Source organism: Apostichopus japonicus, chromosome 20 (assembly GCF_037975245.1).
Source record: "Apostichopus japonicus isolate 1M-3 chromosome 20, ASM3797524v1, whole genome shotgun sequence".
NCBI classification, from domain to species: domain Eukaryota; kingdom Metazoa; phylum Echinodermata; class Holothuroidea; order Aspidochirotida; family Stichopodidae; genus Apostichopus; species Apostichopus japonicus.
This window is the reverse complement of record NC_092580.1, coordinates 23,077,574-23,096,890: the sequence shown is the minus strand read 5'-3', so window position 1 is coordinate 23,096,890 and position 19,317 is coordinate 23,077,574. Positions and strand designations below refer to the sequence as shown.

The following is a 19,317-nucleotide window of genomic DNA, read 5'->3' as shown; positions in this document are numbered from 1 at the left end:
CTTTATGCCTTGCCACGTAACCAAACATAGTATACTGCTGTTATGCATAAATTTACTCCCATGGTTTCTGATTTAATTTCCCTAGGCTCTTCGTAAAGCAACTCAACTTCTTGACAGCATTTAGTCTTTTTCTCTTCAATAATCGCTACGACAATGCTATTATGCTGTTATTGACGAGTAAATTCCTTAAGGGGTAAAACAATTTTGCAAAATCAGTGGGAATTCTGGCTTTCTACTTATTAGTTGAGCTAACAATGAGACCCTCATTATCTGTTTATTAATATAACATGACCAGCATTACAAAAAGATTTTCTCTCTCCCAAATAATATCTCGCACACATAAGTTCTGAGATTTCAGTCGTCCAAAGGAGTCTAGCAAATACTTATATTGGAGGTTTCTATGTCTTGCCTCTTCTTGAGCCTCCTGCCCTTCTAAATGTATAAAAACATGAACCATACATAGCGAGTCGGGGAGCAAGCTTTTAGCCATGTCGCACCGTTGTTGTGGAACAAGTTACCTTCAGATATACGAAGCCTTACCTCTATCAGCACTTTCAAATCAGCATTAAAGACATTTTATTCTCAAACAAACTTATGGTTAAGTGTATTCAATTGTATTTTTGTAGTTTGTATATGTTTTGTTAAGTGCATTGAACCCTGGGATTTTGCGCTTTATAAGCACCGGTGTCATCATAATAATAATAATAATACCTCATCCTCCACTAGGCCTGTTACATTGGTACCGACATCCATCCTCCCTGTGGTTGCACCTGCACGTGTGGTCGGAGCGTTCCTGTCCACTGAGTAGATGCAGAGAAGTTCATCTCCGATCTCTCTCAATCCTACGCCAGCTAGCTCTACCGCTGAGTCACCTTTACTCACACCTTTGTCCTTTGGTGGATCCTTCGGGACTTCTGAGGCAGAAGGAAGAAAAAAAAACAGTACATGACTGAATCAGATATCACCAACTTAATAGTCAAACAAATTGGAAGGCACATCAAATAAATCTGCTTCTATTCTAGTAAGGGGAAGATGGTGGGTGGAGTGGAGGTGTGTAGGTGGGGTATTGGTATATGGGTGGGGTGGGGGTATGTGAGTGGGTGGGTTCAGAAGAGATACAAACTGCAAGAGAATGGTACACAGTTTAATCTGCAAGGATTATTTCAGATGTAGGTAAAGTGATGCATCTAAGAAACCTTTTCGGTTTCAACTTTCTAAATGACTCTGATATCACCAAACTTTAAAAAAAAATTTCAGCATTGTTTTGGATAAATATGAAACAAAGATAATTTGTAAATAGTAAACCAGAACCAATGTAACCTTCACATTCAGCACTTATCAATGTGCGGGAGCTTTACCACTTAATACTGACTTTATTTGCTCACGAATGAAAAACAAAGTAATACCATTCGTGAAACGTAAAGAGGGTGGTGACCTGACCTTACCTTTGCTTTCGATCAAGGCTTCCACGGGCACCACTAAGGACTCTAGTAAGTTTGATAACACCCTCTTTGCATGTTCGTCTAATGCTGCGGTCGTTGGTTGAGGTTCTGATGGGGGGATTCCCTTCAGTAGCAGCATTGCATTTGGATTGGTATAATGCGAGATATCTGAGAGAGGGAAAAAAAACACCAAGAAACTAACTTAAGATGATGGAAGTAACAGGGACATTTCATTGTTAAATGAAATATATTAATATGTTCAGCATTCATCAATTGGACGACACCTTTGCAGTAAATTATTGAACGGAGGAGGGACAGGGATGGGGGGGGGGGTGGAGGTAGGTTAGGTTAGGTTTAAGCTAATCACTATACTCTTAAGTAGCTGAGGGTTAAACTAACAAAATAAATCATAGCAATGGCTGGTTGGCTACCAGAAAGGTAGAAGTCATATCCTGAGTTACTGCACGCCACCCCTCATCCCTTCCCCAACTTCAACATCCCTCACAGTCACAATTTCTAACCTTCACCCATTCTTTCACATTTCCGACCATCACACTTTGCCCACTTCTTCTCATTCACTTCCTTCCCCTCCTCTTAAACTTGTATAAAATTTTGAGTTACAAAGGGGAAAAAAAATAGTAAAGTCAACGTTAACAATGTCATACAGAACAAGGATGCAATGTTTACAATTTTTGACCATAATTACCTCTCTTTGACACAGACACATCTACTTTGAGGCAGGCCTTTGCTGCTTGTAGATACACTTCTTCGTCTCGACATGCTGGGGGACCTAGCATCCGCAGGGCATAGTGCAACTCCCTGGATCCCACACTCCCCAGAGAAACATTACATGTCAAGCAGCCAACACCTTTGTTAGCAACAGTGGATATAAGCTGACAGCAAAAAGAAAAGTAAAGGAATCACAGATTAATAATTAATAATCACGTTAATGAACTGTTCATAGTCAAAGTTGATGACAATGATCTCCCTTAATGTGGGTGAAATGGAAAGAATTTGAGGATCTCTAATGACGAAATAACGTTTTTGGACAAACTGATGTTTTCTTTTATCTCAATCAGGCAAAAACGAAAAGCATATTAATGTCACTTATCTACTTACATGGCCTCTACAGATAAACCCTCACCATTTTACAAAAATGACTTTTCTTCTTTTAATGAATCTTAACTGAAGAACATGCATCCTTAGGAGCTATCCTAACAAACTATTTATGATTTTCTGTTTTGACATAATGCGCCAGTTAATGTCGATGGGTAAAGAATATTTCTTCACTTCGGTAAGGCTGGTATGATGAGCGTTATGAATACAATAACAGACGACTGTCACTGAGTCCTTACCTTCTCCATGGTGTTGGTCAGGACACTCTTACTCTCGAATATATGACGCAGCAGAAGTGTGGCGAGGAGAGGGAATCCATTAAACGATGAGCGTTGAGTCAAAGATAGAAGAAGACGAGGACCTCCTAGTTCAGAAAACATCAGCGCGTGTTGATGGTTTCTGGTGAAGCGAAGACACAGCCTGAGGACGGCATGTAGGGCATCGGGTTCAACAGGGACACCTATCAGTCCGATACAGGACCTGTGGTGAAACGGGGAAAAAAGCATTCATAGATGAAATATAATCCATTAAATTTGGGTGCTGAGTCGAAAATCGGATGCGGTTTGGGCTGCAGCATCACTGCAGCTAGGCTGTTTAGGACAAATCTTATGTACTCTGCAGTTCCACACCCTGGGCAATGCTGGTCTGCAGAGCTAATCTATACCACTTGATTTTGAATGATTCACAGCCTCCATTCAGATGCTGCACCTTGCCTTGTGACACAGTGCCTACGTAAACCTGAGAAAGGGTAAATTCAGGTAAATATTGAAAATGGTTCATCATCTGCTTCTCTTTCTCTTTGTTGAAACAGTTTCCCCAAGCTTCTTCTAGAGTGTCAAATCAAAGTCTTCATGACAGCATTGGTATAAGATATTCTTGCACTAATGCTGACTTAGGAGAGAAAAATTTTCTTTGCAGGATAAGATCATTCACCAGAGTAAAATAGCACTGCAAAGGAATCTTCAGTAAACTTCTTTCCACTCAAGGTCGAAATTCAAAAGAAAAGAAAGGGTTCTCTGCTTTAAATTTCATAAAGAAAGAAAACTTCACCTCCTGAAACCAAAGCCCTTCTACTTCATCCATTGCTGGCTATGTTTGTTTGCTTGTTATCCCTTGTTTTGTTTTTTGTTTGTTTTTGTATTTGCTTGTAATTTCTTGTACTGTTTGTATGTTTACCTTAGCAATGAGGTAATCTGTTCATCTTGGAGTCCCTCAATGGCTACAATCTCCGGCTGTTTGGCCACCTGGTCTTTATCGTCTGCTCCTGCTGTATCTTGGCCGCTGGTTCCCGCTGTAAACAAAACAACAGAGTCAACTTTAACGGATGAAAAAGTAGAAACAATTTAGACAATTCACAGTTGAAAGGTTGTAACACGTTTTATTTAGTCAATAGCCATATTGCTGTCAATCACATTTTTCCGTCCAACAAAGGCCATCAGTGCAGTGTTTGAGGACAAGTGTCCAACAAAGACCATCAGTGCAGTGTTTGAAGACAAATGTCCAACAAAGACCATCAATGCAGTGTTTGAAGACAAATGTCCAACAAAGACCATCAGTGCAGTGTTTGAAGACAAGTGTCCAACTCTCTCTTCGTAGAGTATCATACGACAATTTAATCAAAACCTTCTCAGGAACAAACTGACAGTCTATACCAAAGGATTCTCAATCCATTTTCTATGAATGCCAAAGAAGAAACATCGGATGGAGCAAAAGGTGCCATGGAGAACCAACATCTCACTAAAGATACAGTGAAGGCCAGTAGGGTGCTCAAGCTTTAAGGCCCTGCATACCCAATTAGTATGCCATTGTGTGCATGTATTCTTCTTTTTTTGGGGGGGGGAGGGGGGAGCTTGCCAGATTGAAACATTTCACGATTAGTTTTGCTTAATTTAGATATTTTTACCCTGGCAAAGAGGTACTAGATTGACCTGAATTATCTGCATATTTCTTGATGGCAGGGCTATCGTCTACATGGTATCCGTGCAGACAACAACTAGTAGTTTTATTATACCACAGTGGTATTTACAGAAAACACCAACCATTAATGATCTCTCTTTAAGGATTAAGACAAGGATTAAGACAAGGATTAAGGATCTCTCATTAATGATCTCTCTTAGAGTAAATGCTCCTCCCGACTCTGTCTTCTGTTTCTTGTTCCCCTTTGGGCTGATACGACGGTGCCCTCTGCTTAAACCCTAGAAGATCCCCATTATAATCCCCGAGTCACTCAATCGAACCCCTAATAACTTTACAAAAAGATCGTTACGTGATGAACGACAGAAAGAAACAACAACATAGCCGATACCAGGGTCAGACAGTACGAATACAAGGACATTCATAGCAAGGGTTATTTCCCTCTTTTCATGACCTTGATGATGTCATCACTCCCCAGTGTACACACACTCTCACCATATTCCTCACTCAACCATCGTATCGGTAACACTTCTCTTAACAATGACGTAAATGTCTAAATGGTATCCATGCAGTAGCTCCCTTCTTTATTACACCACAGTTTCATTTACAGTAAACACCAACCATTAAGGATCATTAATATTAACAATTTCGAGGAAGCAATAAACCTTGCGCAAGATCGTGATACGTGGCAGAGGTTAATCACTGAGCATGTCGGATAGACGAGACTCAACTTACTACTACTATTAAGGATCTCGGTTTAAGGATTAAGATAAGGATTAAGATAAGGATTAAGGATAAGGATTACGATAAGAATTAAGATAAGGATCTCTCCTTAAGGATCTCTGAGTAAACTGATGCAACAAACCTTCCAATGCTCCCGACTCTGTCTTCTGTTTTTTATTCCCCTTGGTCGTTTCTTCATCTTTCTTTCCCGTCTCCTCCGTCTTGAGAGCTTGCATGATCGGTCTCCTATTCATCGTTTCCTCGTTCACCTGTCCCAATAGAAGTCAATCAGCAAAATGTCAAAGACTATTAAAGATGCCCCATGTTACCTAATAAAGGCTGTTTCTCACAGTTCCTTATAATTTAATGCCCCACCCCTCTACACACACACACATAAACACACTTCCCTGTTCAGCATGCCCCCCCCCCTATGCCTCTACACGCTTATTATATTCTTCATTTTTTTTTCTGTATCCATCCCGAAAAAATGTCAAATTATTAATCAGCTGATATTCTGTATCTGGATATGCAAAAGAAATACATATTTTCAATTTCTGAATTTCATTTCAATTACCCTAAAGGGTAAACTAATCACCCTTTCAAACCACTAACATTGCTCTTATCAACCCACCACCCCCCCATCCCCATCTCCCTCCAAACCCAAGCCCCTCACGAAGAATAACTTTCTATCAAATTTCACCCTTCGTGTATAGCAACTACCCCAACAGAATAATCAGTGAAACAGACCTGCACCATTCTGTTGAAGTTAACGATATATTTCCTCCTCACTGCTGTAAATCTCACGCTGCTCTTGCCAGCCCAGAACGCATCGTCTATCGTCTTGTTGTTCCCTCTGCTGTACGGACTCCATCGACCAGACGAGTCGTCAAACCATTTCCAGTAATGGGAGGCGGTATTCTGGATATTGGAGGTAAGAGGAAGGGTCCCGAAAACACAAAAAAAGTTGTTTAAGGTTCGTAGTAGACTAAAAAGGCAAAGGACATCCATCATTCCTTACTCGCATGGAAATGCAGTGGGGGCCATACATATCTAGAGAGACGAAGATGGCATCGGCAGTCATCTTGAGAGATGAAAATAATTTTGAGAGCAAGGAAGGATGCACAGAGAGAAATACTCACTAAATTACAAAGCTGAATTTCAAACAATTCTTTAATAAAATCTTTGAGTTCTGTTGAAACGAACAGTTATTTGAATTTCTGCATACATGAGATATTAAAACTAAGAGAAAAATGAAAAAAAAAGAACAAGGGAAAAACACGAAACTTACCACCCAGGAGAGTTTCCTTCTGAAAGACACCACAGCTTTCTCATATAGATCCAACAGAAGCAAAAGAGGGGCCAGCCACCTTAAAACAAATTGAGAGAACATTAATGTTACAACAATGAGAACAGATTAAACTATGTCATGAAAGACGATTAGACATGATGTAATGTTAGAGATAACTGCATCAGACTCATACAAGCTGCTACGTTATTACCTGGAACTCAAGTTTAAGCTCAACGACACTAATGGGAATTTGAAATATAAGTCTGTTCACAGTCTACTTAAATATACTTACATAGCAATGAACTATGCAACTAAATGCAGGCCATAGATGACACTTTACAAGACATTAGCTGACTCCTTTCAATGATAAAAAATGTCAACTGATTTCCTAGTTCTTTATGAAGTATGGGAGAAATTTACTTGATAGGCAATTGCAAAAACCAGGAGAGCGACATCGCTGTTGAATACTTACTTTGGAGTTGTAGCTTCCGTGCTTGAGCTGAGATACTGCTGAGAGACATTTACAAGGCTAACAAAGACATCCAGGACACCAGAAGACTCAATCATCTTTGCACATGGCATCTTCATCTCCTAAGGGTAAGAGAAATGTCCAGATACAAACTCAGAAACTGTTTTTTTTTTTTTTTTTTTTTTAGCTTCTTGTTAGGCTTTTGACAACAGTACTTATACTGTCTAGTGCCAATCATATGTTATTGTTCTACTGAACTGTATGTAGTGTTACATCTGTACAAACATGAGAAATAAAAATCAAATTTGAAAACAATTTTTTTTTGGACTAGCATGGTATTCTCACCAGTGATCTCAGACTTACAAACCCTGCACTCTTCCAACTGAATTAAATACCCAGTCAATTTCTTGTTGGCATAAAGCCTTATAAAGCAATCTGATTGCTGCAGGGTGCCATTCAGTGGCCATGGTAACGTGTAACCAGGAGTGCTGTTCTGGTGCATTTTCTTCTCTTTTTTTTTTCAAAATCGAGATTGTAATATACTATCATCCTGCAGAAAATATCATTTTCTTCTCTGCAACGTTCGGTTTTTTCATGACGGCCATAATTTTTGAAAATGCTGCAAAATCTGTGTCTATTTATAATAATCAGTTCAACTGTCTTTATACCAACAACTGTGCCATGCTCCAAAATTACTCTGAAGTTCCTACAGTACTGAATTCAGGGCGATTGATTATTCAGTAATAAAAGTAGACTGAATGGAATTCAAACCTGATTAAGCATCCTCTTGAAAGACACCTTAATACAGTATGACAAGTTGATAAGTATGGTGTCTCTATATATCAGGGGCTCTCAATAGACGCCCCCCCCGCCCCCGTCCCAAACCCTACAAAAACAAAGGGCCTAGGTTTGAGTGACCCCCTGGTCCAACACTGCACATTGCTTTATCTAGATATATTAGATATTTTAGCCCTCTCTCTCTTAGGCCCTTTGCACCAACCAACATTTCTGTCTGGCCCATGTAGAAATGTAATTTTAAAAAATCTTCAATATACTCGTTAGCTCGCTGCACTTACGTCAAACAAGAGACAAAGAAGGTGGATCCTTGCTGCTAGTCTGGGAGATTGTGGTACACTGTTAAGTTGGTATTTGTTCTCTTGCTGAGCTCCAACTGAGTCCACCAGGACCAGTTGTTTCAAGAGACGGGCATTCTCGGCAATCTGTTGAATTAATGAGACGTTAATTTTTAGGGAACTTTGGTCTTAGCAACATTGGGGGAGAGGAGGAAATAATCAGTTCTCATTCATGCTACCCTATACAATAATTTGACCTTAATTTTTCTGTCGTTCCATGTTTTTGGACAAAACACCAGGAGATTGCTTAAGCAATTTAATTTTAATTCTACTTCAAATTCTTTGGATTGTTTTCTTTGGCTGTCTCTGTCTTGTTACAATGCACTTACTAGTTAATGTTATTTTGTACTGACATTTATGCAAGATACAAGAATGATTTAACACTTGTACAGGTTTCCTCTTGTCTTACAATATACAACAAACATCTACTTAAACATAGGACTTATAGAGAAATGGTCTAATTGAAGAAAAGGTCAAGTTGAAGCTTTGTTGTGCTGCTATTCTTCAGCTACGTTCCATCTACTTTGACTACGACTAACTTCCAAACGTTTTTAAGCCAGTCACACATTGCACGTCTGGACGTGACTGCACTTGACCATTGTAACATGGATAATCGTCAGATACTGTGCAACAACTCCTCAACTATAAAACTTGGTCACCCCAGCAGTACGGCCGAGTTTGTGCATTTCTCAGTGTTCTTCGGTCAAGCAGCAGGCATTGCAATGATCTACAGTATGGAAGAAAGGCCTCATGTACAAACCATGACTAAATGGACACTTACTTGGTCAATCAGAACCTGTAACATGTCATCCCTCCATCGAACTCCATTCCTCTCATTGGCTATGACTAGCAGATCGCAGACTCTGTATGCAACGGAAAGGAAAACTAGATGTTATTTCCATGCATTAAGTTGGCTACTTAAAAAAATAACACTCTACTCTATATTTCAAATTCCACATACAATGAGCTATAGTTTTGTAGACGTTTTGCATCCCAAGGACCTGTAGGGGCGATCAAAAATGTTCACTACTTTTTTCAGCTACTTTTGTCTCATTACTCACAAAGTGATGTTACATGGGCAAAGAATGAACCATAAACTGATTGGAAAAATTAGGATATGAATTTTAGGAATGTCAGAGTACCACCTAATGTGGGATCTCAAGTTATGCCCAAAATCAACAGAGGGCGCTATGATATTTGACAAGCTGCAGTCTCTGAAATCACTGAGAATTCCTTTGAGGAATCTGTGATGGACAGCTTCTGGGCAAACTTCCTGTACATTCCCTTACTCACAGATAGAGTGACATGTTCGAATTAACATAGGGTTTCACCACTGATAACTAACACACTCAAGCAACCAAATGTTGCCCACCGTTCCTTTGGAAACTTGACATACGTCTGTTTGTAAACCAATCACAAAGCTTCATTCAGGCATTTTCAATCACATTCGCTAAACTGAGTTAAAGCATTGAGCATCAGCATCATTGTATCAGATATAGAATATACTGGAGGTTATACCTGCGATTCTTTTCGCAACTATTGTGAACCAGACATCTTGAAATATATCTTCACGACTAGCACATAGGTTTAGATATCTTACAGCTCTTTTCAAACCTTTGGATACCTGTAAGCATTGATAGTTCACATGCATTACGACCCAGAGCCACGGCTCTGTTTGGACTGATACAATAGTGCCCTCTGGTTTAACCCTAAAGATCCCCATTATAAACCCCTAGTCACTCTATCGAACCCCTAATAACTTTACGAAAAGATCGTTACATGATAAACGACAGGAAGAAACAAGAACATAGCTGATACCAGGGTCAGACAGTACGAATACAAGGACATTCATGTAAAGGGGAGTCCCCTATAGTCATGACCTTGATGACGTCATCACTCCAAAGTCCAGCATACATTTTTGATAAAGCATTGACACATATCTTGTGGATCACTTAAAGAAGTACACACTCTTCGTAGGAGAGTTTGTTTGCCCGCATAATTAAACGGTAGATTGTATTATGGAGGTCGTCGGCCCTATTTATTAGGATCGTTAGGCCATTAATTGATGGCCCCAAGTCTGCACGCTTCTGAATTACCTTGCTACTATGTCCGGTACATCGTCCATCAGGGTCAGACAACCCGGCAGCATCCTGTTCACAAAGTCGTCCAGAGACTCTTTGGTCAGCGGCTCTTCCTCCGGTATCTTCTCCAGGGCTTCCAGTCTCTTCTGTTCTTCTTCTTTTTTCTTTTTCTCCTCCTCTTCTTTCTTCTTCTTTTCTTCCTCCTGATATAAAACAAGACAACCATCCAATAGTAAATCTTTAAATGTAAAATACGAAAGTTTACAAAGCTGGAACAAATGGTCCTTAAAATCACGTTTTTAGTTACTTTATCCAACCATAGTAAAACTAAGGTCCAAAAGATATATAGATATAATGATCTAGCTATATATACATACATATATCTATATAACTAGTATTGTTCGATACAGGTGACAAACGCCTACAGTGGAATTACCACCCTCCTTACCGGTTTCGAACCTCTGGACGAACAATCAGCGTCCATAGCCTAGTGGTTAGGGTGTCCGCATATAAAGCGGGAGGCCAGGCTTCGAATCCCGGTGGAAGCTGGAAGTTTTTTCACTGTTCTGGATTTTTCAACTCACGATTTAAATTATTTATATATAAATATATATCATTATTTGCTTGTGCTTGGCTACCAAACCTGGTTTCAAAGACCTCCCAGTTACTCATTACTGTCTTACCTTTGCCTGGTTTGGATGGGTTCTCAATGCATCACCCAGTGACATGGCAATGGCCTGCATTACCTCCTCTTCTTCAGACATCCCTGTACCAAAATCCTTAAAAAAAATAAAAAGACACAAAATTAATAAATAGAGCAATAAAAAAAAATAACACAATGGAGGACAGCATGTTAAAGCATCTATAAACATTTGCATACAAAGAACCCTATGACTCTAAGACTAGGGTAAGGTATAGCTTTTACAGCTTTAATTCAGATTTGTGAATAACACACATACAATTGATTCACTAGAATTCTGCTAAGAGCTTACAGATCTTGTATGAAATTACAAGTCATCCTAAGTGACTTCCAGTCAACGAGACCCATTGATTGCCCAAGGCTGTTACAGTTGCTACTAATAAGAAGTACAAGATAATCCAACACAAATCTACCTCCTACCCATGACCTATATTCATCAAAACTGGAGTCAGACAGTACGAATACAAGGACACTCATAGCAAGGGTTATTTCCCTCTTTTCATGACCTTGATGATATCATCACTCCCCAGTGTACACACACTCTCACCATGTTTCTGGCTCAACCATCGTATTGGTAACACTTCTCTTAACAATGACATCAAACTCTCAAAGATATCACTTTTTGTTTTTAAAAAATGTCTCAGTTTGGGTGCTTCTAATGACTGATCATTGTGCCTACTGGTGATCATTTTGTTTCAACTATTTCTTCCACCCCTCCTCCTCCCACCCATCCTCCTCCACACCCCTCCTCCCCACCCCTCCTCCTTACATTATTTAGTAGCCATATCTTTGTTGACATTTCCAGTCAGAAGCCACAGTACCTTGCATACCGTTGTAACCAGGTATCCTCACCGACTGAGGGGGGACTTGATAGCTCAATTGGTAGAGCACTGGGCTTGTGACCCAGAGGTCACTGGTTCGAATCCCGTTCTAGCCATAAACTTCTTTGCTCTCTTCAAACAATCATTTGACAATGAAATACTGGCTTCCACTTTATTGAAAGTAGCTGCCATTTGACACCAACTCTCAATTAAACAGATTCTACTTATTGCATCCCTGTTACCATCTTAATATTGATGACTTTATGATTACCTTTTATTTATTAGCTCATACCAGCATGCTGGTGTGAGCTATTGTTACAGTGCGGCGTCTATCACTCTATCCGTCAACAATTGGTAAAACCGCTCCCACTCGCACAGTGTTTGATGGAATTTCATGAAACTTGGACACAAGGACTATTAGGTATAGGTCCATCAGAGATGATCCAAAATTTGGGGTCAAAGGTCACCTGTGGGCCGTAATGGGCCATTTTGTGGAAATACGCAAAATGCTTCTTCTCCTACAGATTCCATGGTACAATGTTGAGGGTTTGTCACGATAGTACTATGGTAGTTTTACCTTCAGGGTGTTCATGAATTTGAGATCAAAGATCAAGTAGGGGTCTTTTGTGGCCCGGGCCGCGGCCCTATATTTTCAAATTGCTCCTGTTCGTACAGTGTATGGCCAATTATAATGAAACTTGGTCACAATGTTCCTCGGGATGAGAGTTACGAGGGGTGTTCGGAAAATTGAGGTCAAAGGTCATTTAGGGGGTCATCGGGGGTCATTCTTTGTAATATTTTCAAATATCTCAATCTCCTCAAGATTTTGATGGATCATATTCAAAGTTGAACTGATGATAGTTGGATTGTGTATGAATAAGGTGATGCCTAAAAATTTTTGGTCAAAAGTTAATTAATTACAATTAATCCCCATTGTTTAAAAAAATCTGAGCCTTCACTTTTTGCCAAAGCTCCTTTAATTTGTCTCCCAGTGTTTGCAGTGTTTGTTTACATTTGTGGTTTAGCTCTGCAGAGGCTGTTAGTGGAATTAAAGCAGGACTGGGAGTTGTTATTAACTGTTGAACTGTAAGCATGAGAGCCCTATAGCCAATCAGCACTTGCCGATTCTTAGAAGTCTTTGAGCCTGAGGTATGTAGGCAGCTTGTGAAGTTACGCCTTGTAGGGAGTGCTTGTTATGTCTGCTAAGGTAGAGGGGAGAAAGTTTAATAGGGTAGGTCAGTGGTATTGTTTGAAAGAGTGGGTAAAATAGGATTTAAAGGGGAAAATAGGAATTATAGCCAGTGGTGTGGCCAGGATTCTGCTAATGGAGGGGGGGGTATCCCTCACAGGCCCAAGATTGGTTTTGTGGGCCCTACATTTTTAAGCTCGAAAAGGTATGAGCTTCTGCACCATTGGTGCTCTAGTTATTACTAAACACAGACATCTTACCTGCGTGAGCCTCGGTTGATGAGAGATGGCCCACTCCGCAGCCTGCGGGAGGGATGCTGTGTGGTTGAGGGCATCGATGGCATGGACCCTTGGGAAACCCATGTCTATAAGCTGGATTGGCAAAGAAAAAATGATCATTTAAAGTGTAAGCAAACCGATTACATCTTCCTCGTGTTTGTTTTTTCGTTTTTTCAAAGGAAATCAACACACTTATGTATTAATTACACGGAATCAATTATGACAAAACACAGACTTTGATCTTTAAGACTGTACCACTGATAAAACTCTTCCTAATCAAATAAATTTTTCCAGGAATGTTCCTCGACAACAACACTGATTGTTGACCGTGATTTATCTGCTTTCACTTATACGTAGACTTAAGTGTAAGCCATCAAACTCCATTAGATATATATATGTATATATCTTTTAACCTTCTCACCTGTTGAATATGTTCTTCACTGGGCTCCTGCCTCTGCTGCCTGCTACCTCCCCATCCTCCTAGGATCTCAGATGGCAGGAAGGAGGAGGCACCACCTAGCCTTGATCGGTTGGACAGGGCATTGGATGTACCAGCTGCCCCTTCTACACTCCCAGATGCAGCGTCTTCAGCTCGGATCTGTTTGAGACGCTCGGCGATGACGGACTCCCCTCGCAAGATGTGGCATAGAATCGCTAGGACGCTCTCGCTGGTTCGACTTCCCAGATTCTTAAGGTACCCGCTGTTCCAGAGCTTCATCAGTGACTGGAATGCAGCCTTTGTTTGTGAAGATGAAACAAAGTTTCAAAGTTTATTATATATATACCTTTCCAACATTATTTCTCACACACTTTCCCATTAGGTTTTATGTCACTTGGTATCTATCGAGAATGATTAAACCACCTTTATATAGACTGGGAAGAAATGAAGTCCCCTATCCACCTTTCTCTTCCCCCTCCAAAAAATGCACCAGATCTTTAGAGGGGAACATATATTAGTACACATCTTTCGTTAGCTTATGGCACAATTATCACAAACGATGCTTTAAAAGAGACAGCAATTCAAACCAACCATGGGAGTGGGGTGTGACTATAAGGCAAGTTTGCTTGGATGCTTCATTTGTGTCAAGTTCACATCTAACCAAGCCCTGTAACATTCACACAATATAGGATACCCCCACCCCCCTTTCTCTTCCCCCTTTCTCTCTTCCCCCCTTTCTCTCTTCCCCCCTTTCTCTCTTCCCCCCCTTTCTCTCTTCCCCCTTTCTCTCTTCCCCCCTTTCTCTCTCCCCCCTTTCTCTTGGAAAAAAAAGAAGAATCCCTGCACCTCTACCTCTTCTGTTTAACATTAACAAACTCACCTTGTGAGTGTTGATGAGAAATTGCACAGCCTGAAACGGCACAAATCCAGCTTGAGCAGACTTGACTGGCATGGCGTGAGGAGACTCCAGGATGCCCTCGGGGTTCACCATCTTCTTGATGAGCACCAACCAGGCATCTATGAACTCACAAGTACCCTCTGTTTGAAAAACGTAAACAGTAATAAACGTGAAAGGCAATGTAGTTAATGTCTATGGTCAGAGATATTAAACCATCTGGACTTGACACATCCATACCTATCAGTGATAATTAGGTAACCAGTTCTTTGTTTTAAGCGATCTTTTAACGTCTCTGTGCGATACTACAGCAGACTCAAGTCAAATAAAGAGAAGTACAAAATGCATCAGAAGCCAACTTTTCTTTTCATTTTATTTTCATTCTTAATACAGCTTTCTATTTCGAGGGCTTCACAGTGGTTTTCTTACATGCCAAATCACAACTCAGCTGTTCATTGTTTTCCCCTTCAAATTCCTTTGATTTCATTAACCAAAATTGTGATAAACAAATAAACTGCTTTACAAACCTGTGAGGTCCGTGGAACCTTCCTTATCAAAGGGATTATCTGGCGAGAGGGCCCAATCAAAAGCTCTGAAAAACGAAGCAAAAATGCACAAAGTAAAATCAAACGTTTATCCACATAACTAAATGTTCACTTTGCCATAAATACTAAACGCAAATCTAAATATTCAATTTCTATTGTCTCATGATCTAGAACAAAATTCCCCGCGGTCCAACGTAGTAAATCTATAGAAAGACATTGTTATATTGCACAAACGAAAACACATATATGACTACATACAAGGCTGGAGTGTTGCCCCCGTAATCCAAGATGACTGCCTTTCTGCTCCCACCAGTGCCACAAATATCCTTGATTTTGTCAAACAGACTTCCAGTTTCCTTACAATACACTTCATCATATTTTAGTCTTGACGAACAACTAAATTTATTCTATGTGCAACCTAAAAGGAAGTCCAGGTTGGTCACCAGGGGCAACCAACAAACTGTCTTAAAGTTATACTATTAGTCAGTTTTACATAAAATATGAGTCTTACAAATTATTTTCTTAAAATATGATTTTCTGTGTCTCAGGTGATGGTCAAATTGTAGAATCGGTCTATAGTTAACTGATAGAAATCCCAAAATGAATTGCAAACCTATAACATATCGTTTTCATTGTATTGTTCCGTAGGAAATTGTAAATTTTTGAAAAAAAGGATTAAATCCTGTCATGCTTGTAAATCTTTAAACAGGATTTTCGGGTTGTGAAAAAAACCAAACTGTCCGTAGAAAACCTGTGTTCTTGATGGTCACCCTAGGCTTACAAACATGTAGAATGGATTGAAAATAATCTGCATATATTTATCTGTTTTTTCTCCATAAAATCATAAATCGAAAATAAAAACATACTCAAATAGAACTTTATGAGCTCCAGATGAAAAGAATTTCTGTAGCATTAGGTGGTAGGGCTGTTTCTTGTCGTCGAAGAGCATCGGAGACGCAAAGCTTACCGCACAGATATAGAATGTCAGTCTGAAATGGCAAGAGAAGCAAACATGAACACCGAAAACAGAAAAATAAAACACAAGTATTGAGAATTATCCAAAACTTTTCTCCTTTCATGTTAAATTTCTCTTGCTTATGCAATGAGAATCCTTATTATGGTGGCATCCCATACCGTTCATAGCCTACCTTGAATAGTGTTAAAGCAACATATGATTACCTAACTTTCAAGTCATAGCTCAGAGGTAGAGCCTTGATATCAGGCAATTCTTTAATGGTGAAGACCCCCCCAAAAAAACCTCCTTTTTATTTTTATTGAACTTTGTTAAATTTTAACCAATGCTTCACAGATCTATACCAACCAAGATGGTCATTTCTTTATATTGTCAAAATTTCCAATAAATTTTCACAAAGCTGAAGAGAACATGACATTTTCAATATTTTAAAAAGTTAGATCTTGAATAGCAACTAACACAACTTCTACCGTTCAATGTGCTTCGATACTGCCTAACCGTCCATATGCACTGATGCTACTACAGAAATGAATACGATATTTACACCAAAATTTATACAATTTTTTTATTAAATTCTTTTCATCAATGAACACTTGCTGCTCTTAGCCACGAGAACAGACCTGAATTTTGGAAGAGAATCCAACGTTGGTGGTTTCCACTGTAGACTCTTCATCAGCAGCTCCATCAAAGACCTGGCGGTCTTCCGAGCCGACTCTGGCGGTACCGTCTGATTGGCCTGTGGATTGGGTCGTATCCTGTGCCGCATGGAAGAGCCGACGCAGAGCTTCACCAACAGGCCGAACAGCTCCGAGAGTGCCTTGCCGAGGCGAGAGGGAGCGTAGAGGGCTGGTACTTCCTGTTTGAGCTGCTGCAGGGTGTGCAGGTTCATGGTGGGTTTGGATTCCTTGACCACTGCGGCGGCAGCGATGTCCTCCGTAGGTTGGTTGTCCTCCATCTCCATACTGGAGAGGGCGCTACTCACCACAGTGGTGGGAGACTCCCCTGGACCAAATGTAGGTACTAGAGACAACCAGGCAGTGAGGGAGAAATGAGAAAGAAGCTCCTTAAATTTCAATACTGACATTATGGCTCAAGTACTCGTATACACAAACATGCTTTTATTTGTACGATGTGCATTATCTTGATGCAACCCATAGGATGCCCAGAGTGTAATTTTCATGTGATACGCCGTCCCTAAAATGTACATACTGATCTATATGTCATTATGTGTGAAAGATGCCTTTTTGTCTTCAAGTCTATGAAGTAAACTTGTATAGTCAGCAAACAGTGACACTAATGAACCTGATGATATGAACACCCAGTACAAAGTCCAATTCAATGCCATCATACAGGTTCTTACAAAAGGATGGAAAAATCATTTAAACAAATATGAATCAATAATCACCAATCTTTACCACAAGATATTACGAAAATGTGTTGTTAATGTAACAGGTTTCGCAAAATTGGAGGTCAGTTTTAAGTATCTAACGATGCTCAATTCTTAACCAAATTCCTCTGATAACAAACAAACAATGAAGACAAAGAAACAGTACCTGGAGCAGCTCCAGTCCCATGTTCTCGTGACTTTCTGCCATCTTGCATCTCAGCAGTGAGCTCCAAGAGCTTTTTCATATCCTGTTTTCCAAGGTCACAATTTTCTGGAATTGACCCAGGGGTAAAGAGAGACAGGAGAACTATACTCTCCCAGACCAGAGAGGTGTACAGCTGGCATAACCCTGCCAGGACCTCCTGACCCAGATCAGTACCCCATTGGTTAATTGAAATGGTCCTCACATCCCCCTGAAATGATATAAAGGGCCAAAACGTAATCCCAAGATCTGAGGAATGGTGAGTCGCTATTGTGAAATCCATAATGTGTCATTGGAAAGCTCTAAATGCAGACAAATTGCAGCTAAAGAACCAGTAACGATGTGCAAAATAGAAATGAAATTCTGAGTGAGGTTAAAAGTAGGAATATGTCGTACATCTTTGACATGAGAACGCATAAAAATATCACTGAAAGGGAGGCTCACCTGTCCAACTTTACAAACATGGTACAACATCGTTACATAGGAGTGGGCTGACACCACAGAGTGAAGGAGGGGTGTAGCACCGGCCGAGAGGGGGGCCTCTGGAGGATTCGGAGAGTCCAATAGTTCCTTGAGGAGTATAGAACCTTCGGGAGGTTGCAATGGATGATTCAGGGGTTCTAACTTCTCTAAAACCTCTTTCAGCATTTGTAGGCCCTGCTTCAGAACCTGTGGCTCTCTGGCTAGTGACTGTAATATAAAAATATAAGGAAAAAAATGAAAAAGCAGATGAAACATGAGGTCATGATACTCAATCTTCTCTTAAATCTTGCTTTCTTCTTATTCTTCTTTTGCATGATGGAGGACGTTAGTTCAGCATGGAAAGGGTTACTCTAATTTGTAAGCATTCTAGGCGTATGATGCATCTCTATCCCTGATTGATGGAGCCTGGTGTATGTAAGGAGAATTCCTTACCAAGATAGCCTTGCATACACTGGCAACTGACTGGCATGCTTGGCTGGATGGGAAATCAATCGGCAGGTTGGGCAGACGGAGAATCTCCATCAGGGGCTCGTGGCCTTTCTGCCCGACGAACTCCCAGCAGTGGTCATCCGTGGCATTAGTACAGAGGATTGCCTCCACAAATTTCATCTGAGAATTCACAGAAAAAAAGTAAAACAAAGGTAGAAACTTGGATATTTCTTGATGAAACTGGTAAACAAGAAGAGTCCTTGATCAAGTCTTTATCATTCTTGAAATATTGACACGGAGTGTCCTTGGTGTAAAACCTTATAATCCTGAAGGGCAGGGATTAATGACTGAAATATGGATCAATTGCAACGTCACTGTTAACAATGACTTGGAGGGGGGGGAGGATTAATATCTATAATCCCTTGGTGCATCTTAAATCCTGAACCTGACAACATTAACTTATAGCAAATATGACAACATCCTAGCAATTGTGTTCCCTGACTATAATAAAGATATCCAGGGTTTTGGGCTGGTGTCAACAATTGTTAGAATATGGCCCTCTAACTTGAATGGTGTGTATCACACACTGTTGACTTAATACATTGTATATATAGTCATAATGAGGTGAGTGCTTCTCTCCTCAGAGTCAATTCATTGCACAAATCAGGAGTTGCTCAATTTGGGCCTATCATATTCTGTTCATGGCAAAAATAACAAGTCCGACCTAGTCAATTTCGAATGTGTCCTATACCTTGACTTACCCCATTAAACAGAGTTTGAGAAGAGACGTTAACTTTTTCTCTTCAAAAA

General features: G+C 40.1%; 1 protein-coding gene and 1 non-coding gene across 3 annotated transcripts in view; one reads left to right on the top strand and one right to left on the bottom strand.

Annotated features, from left to right (window-relative positions):
* The window catches only part of LOC139962167 (E3 ubiquitin-protein ligase HUWE1-like), an 84,371-nt gene that overhangs the window by 37,906 nt on the left and 27,148 nt on the right, over positions 1-19,317 (bottom strand). For both annotated transcript variants that reach the window (XM_071962127.1, XM_071962128.1), the window contains exons 25-46: positions 18,511-18,687; positions 18,040-18,285; positions 17,560-17,806; positions 16,627-17,026; positions 15,900-16,022; positions 15,016-15,080; positions 14,474-14,631; positions 13,576-13,890; positions 13,137-13,247; positions 10,850-10,945; positions 10,182-10,369; positions 8,867-8,948; positions 8,029-8,172; positions 6,956-7,074; positions 6,484-6,562; positions 5,943-6,113; positions 5,338-5,464; positions 3,735-3,849; positions 2,798-3,038; positions 2,149-2,335; positions 1,446-1,610; positions 712-914 (exon numbers count right to left, since the gene is read on the bottom strand). In XM_071962127.1, coding sequence (XP_071818228.1) covers positions 712-914; positions 1,446-1,610; positions 2,149-2,335; positions 2,798-3,038; positions 3,735-3,849; positions 5,338-5,464; positions 5,943-6,113; positions 6,484-6,562; positions 6,956-7,074; positions 8,029-8,172; positions 8,867-8,948; positions 10,182-10,369; positions 10,850-10,945; positions 13,137-13,247; positions 13,576-13,890; positions 14,474-14,631; positions 15,016-15,080; positions 15,900-16,022; positions 16,627-17,026; positions 17,560-17,806; positions 18,040-18,285; positions 18,511-18,687 — 3,759 coding nt within the window. The remainder of the gene's footprint in view (positions 1-711; positions 915-1,445; positions 1,611-2,148; positions 2,336-2,797; positions 3,039-3,734; positions 3,850-5,337; positions 5,465-5,942; positions 6,114-6,483; positions 6,563-6,955; positions 7,075-8,028; positions 8,173-8,866; positions 8,949-10,181; positions 10,370-10,849; positions 10,946-13,136; positions 13,248-13,575; positions 13,891-14,473; positions 14,632-15,015; positions 15,081-15,899; positions 16,023-16,626; positions 17,027-17,559; positions 17,807-18,039; positions 18,286-18,510; positions 18,688-19,317) is intronic.
* Positions 11,730-11,803, top strand: Trnat-ugu (transfer RNA threonine (anticodon UGU)). Its single transcript has one exon. It is a non-coding gene; the product is annotated as a tRNA-Thr (tRNA).